At 43.0% G+C, this 4,630-nt stretch overlaps 1 protein-coding gene across 1 annotated transcript in view; it reads right to left on the bottom strand.

Annotated features, from left to right (window-relative positions):
• Positions 1–1,680: 1,680 nt before the first annotated feature.
• Positions 1,681–4,630, bottom strand: part of LOC106818401 (CDGSH iron-sulfur domain-containing protein 2 homolog A-like) — a 9,192-nt gene continuing 6,242 nt past the window's right edge. Inside the window, exons 2-3 of the mRNA XM_014823115.1 lie at positions 2,662–2,891; positions 1,681–2,218 (exon numbers count right to left, since the gene is read on the bottom strand). Coding sequence (XP_014678601.1) covers positions 2,132–2,218; positions 2,662–2,891 — 317 coding nt within the window. The 3' untranslated portion in view covers positions 1,681–2,131. The remainder of the gene's footprint in view (positions 2,219–2,661; positions 2,892–4,630) is intronic.

Consider the following 4,630-nt stretch of genomic DNA (forward strand, 5'->3'; position numbering starts at 1 on the left):
ATTTCGAAGCAATTTGGGAGCGGGTGGAAGCGACGAGTCGCCCAAAATCAAACAAGTTTGATTTCTTGCAACTCGTCGCAAGCGACCAGAATCGCTACAGGTTGCCAGTTGCACGTTCCCGCAGACGTAGCGATTTCACAGCAATTTTTACAGCGATTCTAGAATCGCTGTCAAGTTGCACGAAAAAATAGCAGGTCTGCTCTAGGCTGAAAGGTCGCGATGCAGGCCGCGGTTTCATTGCCTCGAGAAATCAACGCCGTTACGCCTGTCTGTCCCTTAGAAGACTTACTCGGCTCTTTTTGGGGGGTAACAGATAATACGGAAATAGTGTTTCACAAAATACTTTAGTCAGATAGCGACATGTAAATTCGCCAAAAGTTAATTATGTACATGTTGGGATAAGAGTATTATTTGTAATAATGTAATAATGTGTAATCATGTATGACACTATATATCATACTGTAATATACATATATACTACTAACCACGTATATATATATATAATATATATTATCAAATGCTAATAATACCATAGATAATAATATAGATCTTGATATTACTTCATACTCATGTGCTTGGAAAGAATTTTGTCGGTCGAAATATCGGCAGCCGACGAAGGGTTCTAGTGGTTGTCCACGGCGTCGACGGAATTCCTCTGGTCTTGCCGGGTTGGCACGTCGGCCGGCTCACTGACACTGCTGTCGCTTGCGCATGCACGCCGCTGGTAACACGTCCGTAGGCAGTCTGACCGCGAATCGCTAAGCGTTCGCCATGAACCGCGAAAGTCAAGCTTGGCGCAGTGCAAATGAGGTGGGCGAAAATAATGCCGGCAACCGCCGCAGGTCTTAAAGCAGTCGTTATATGCACGGTTATATAAATGTCGATTGTTCAAATGTGAAAAACAGATTTTGTGACTGGTCATCTTCATCCGTTGTCGACCTAATGATGTTTGTGGACTATTTTTAAGGTTCCATGCACTACAAAACATCTAAGTCATAACCATAGGAAGCAGAAGCTGACAACGCCAATCAAACGCTGTGGGATAGTAATGGGTAATATTAGGTCTAACATAGTTTACTGCAAACGTACGTACATGGCCAAGATATACATACAACGGAAATGACACGTGGCAGACAAATTTAGGGTTCCCCTTCACAGAGTGTCGCTTTTCCCTAGCGAAGAAATTAGAGGCATTACAGTAAACACATGCATAAAGGAACCCATGATTTTAAGAACCTCTAGGCTGAAATTGGACTAATAAAGCACCTATTATATAAGAATCTTCAGCCCTGCAAAAATCTAAACAGGTTTCTTATATAAGAATAAAATACGCGAAAATGTTAGAGGCAAACCGTGGGCAACATCCAATCGTACGGTGTGCTACACCATGGAAACTGTGCTACTATTAGTCAAAATCGATTTTTTTAACAGCATATGTGACCTTCCTATTGTGTTTAATATGATAAGCTAAATTAATCAAATGATTTTAAACAGACAATAATTTCTAATATTAAGCCGCTATGGCTGTGAATTTATATTGAGTGTCAATTATTCACTAATTAAAGCGCAATCTTTACCTAGATAATAGACATCAATTCCACCCCCCCCCCCAAAAAAAAAATTAAGCACGCCATCGCTTCGGCTGATTTTCACAAATGTTACTCAACATATTATAAGAACCTTTTCAGAGCCTAAAACAGAAAACTATGGGTTCTTTTATGCAGGTGTTTACTGTATCATTAAATTAGTGGTTACTTCATACTTTCAGGACGTAAATATTGTAACTAGATTAATAAATTCGAAATTTAAAATGTCAGTCATCACACCATGATCGGGCCGCTTTCAAATTTATTCCCCGCTAACCATGGGTCAGTGGATGGTCGCCCAAATGGCTCTCACTTCTCCAGCTATCGTATCCCGGGGCTATCAGAGAAAAGCCAGAGTTTGTGATCATAATATCGCCAGCCTTTAGAAAAGAATTTAATAGCCATTTGGGCCACTATTGCAGTGAGCATTTCCTAAGTAACTAGCCCTGTCCAGAGCACAGATATCATCTGATGCATGATATACATGCTCTGCACCGTCTTAGTAGCTACTGTTAGGTGGTGCCACCTGTTGGCTCGAATCGACACTATTTATTGCGTTTCATGACGACGGGACCGACGTTGTCTCCAGTCTCCTCGTTGTGTGCATTATGGCTTCCATCACAGAGCGGAAACTACAAACACAGATAAGATGCATTGAAGAGAGGTGGATAACGCAAGAATGACAGATAGGGAGGGAAGGAGAGAGGCAGGTGAGGGCAGAGAGGGGGAGACAGAGAGAGAGAGAGAGGGGGGGAAGGAGAGAGAGAGAGATGACAATATATAAGAAATGACTGGTTCACTAAGTAAAAGTAAGGCACCAAACCGAAATAGAAACCGACACACGCACACACACACGCACGTACACACAGACAGACACACATACAAGCACATACACACAGACACACACTCACGCATACAAACACACGCACACACACAGTGACACACTACACACACGCACGAACGCGCGCACACACACAGTGACACACTACACACACGCACGCACGCACGCACGCACGCACGCACGCACGCACGCACGCACAGAGACTAGACACAGCACCACGGTATATATATAGACCTTCTTTGAGCGCCAGCAGCGGCAGTAGCACGTCTTATCCCCAAGCTCCTCCAGGTCAACGACATTGACCACTTTCGGACACTCCTTCTGTATCTTCAAGTTCACCGCTTCATTCTTGTCCTTCTGCGGCTGCTTGGTCGGCTGGGAAGGACCGAGGAGCGCTGTGATGGAGAGGTAGGTGATGTAGGCCACGATCCCTACAAACGGGAGCAGTGCCACCCAGTCGGAGCCTGCAACAACGAAAAGCCAGGGCGCGAAATTAGCAGGCAAATTAATACTATTAATACGACTAATATTAATACTATTAATAATTTTAAGTTTTAGTTTAAGTTTAATTTTTAGTTTTAATAATAAAATTAATACTATTAATACGACCGGCATATGCTGGCAAATTATTTGGAGGGCCGGTAACATTGGCAAAACACCGGCCCTTCGAGCTGATGGTTTCAGCCGTGTTAGCGAGTATTTACATTTTTATTTATAGCAATTACTAATGAGCAAATAGCCTACATTACTGTTTTACCTGAAGGATATCACATCATAATTTATCTACATTTTACAAATTTGAAATCGAAAATGCAAGCGTGAAACATGACATTGACAAAAACACTTTGGACATCATTCACGATCTCCATTATGATTATAACTACTCTACTACTTTAATGCTGGGTCGGATGAGTAAGCTTAGCTTTTTTGGACCCCTCTATATGATATAAAGCATAGCAGTGTCTCAGGTGGTCTTTTGACCCCTCAAGGTGTATAAGAAATGCTGTTACTTGTACATGTTTTTGGTGGTGCGCACATAAGAAGAAAAAAGGACTACACTAACAGGAGGTGTCGAACTTATAGGAGGTCAAAGTCGATATGGCGCACAGGGCAAGATGTTAGACATTTTCTGAGGACATGGTCGGACGGAGCGATTGAGAAACTTTTTTGTTTCAGCGGTGACCTAGCAATTTTATGGCTTTATTGAAAGGACCATAAAATGTACTTTCTGCTGCTGACATGCGAAGAGTAAGTGTCGGATAACCTTTTGACCCTCAAGAGGCAGGTTAAACATGGATTTGTTTACTGTTAGAAAGAATTTGACTGCCGGGTTTGCTAGTAGAATCTATACATGCTGGATGTATGAGGCTACAATGCCACAGTGAAATTTCAAAAGCTAATTTGGTTGAAGAAGGTTTATGCTCCTTAAATCGTATAATTTCTATGGCATTCTGTACTGTCAGTGTGTTACATGTAACGTATGGCCACTGCCAGTGCCAGTGGCCACTGCCAGTGCATGTGGTGGTGTACTGTGTAGTTTTTGCCTGCGTTAATTAGTTTCAGGTGGGCCAGCTCTCTATTTCAGCCTGTAAGGCTTGCGTAGGTAATGAATGAGTGCTTACCTATTCTGTCTTGCAAATAGTTGTTGCTACTACGTACGATGGGACTTCCATCTTTAATCTGAAGACACTTAAACGTACGCGCCATCTCGTGCAACTTTCATAACGATCCACACGAACATTCCTTTTGAGAAAATTCCTGATACCATCCCTGTGCCTTCCACTGTTTTCGGCAGTCGTGTATGTGAACACATTTGCAGCCGGTTCTCCCTACGTTGCGCAAAACGGGGCGCGCCGCCCCGTTTGGGAAAAACTCCCCCCTGTTTCAATCGTTGCGCCCCGTTTAAATTACCTCCGCCCGATTAAATTCCACCACAATAAAAGTTTGACAGAGCGGAACACGATCGTCAAGAATTCCCATTCGACAGGACACCCGACTAGTGTATTTTTACCGTACCAGGCATACACTGCAGCACCACACACAAGTACAAACAGTCAACCTTTACCGAGCCCAACACTAACTGTACACCGACTCGGCTATCTTATATATACAAGAACCCCAAATACTGTCTTATGGTGTGGTGGGCGATTTACGCATTAAATTAATGGTAGCGGTAAAAAAACACGCCCCCCCGGACCCCCTA

Source organism: Priapulus caudatus, unplaced genomic scaffold (assembly GCF_000485595.1).
Source record: "Priapulus caudatus unplaced genomic scaffold, Priapulus_caudatus-5.0.1 Scaffold2214, whole genome shotgun sequence".
NCBI classification, from domain to species: domain Eukaryota; kingdom Metazoa; phylum Priapulida; class Priapulimorpha; order Priapulimorphida; family Priapulidae; genus Priapulus; species Priapulus caudatus.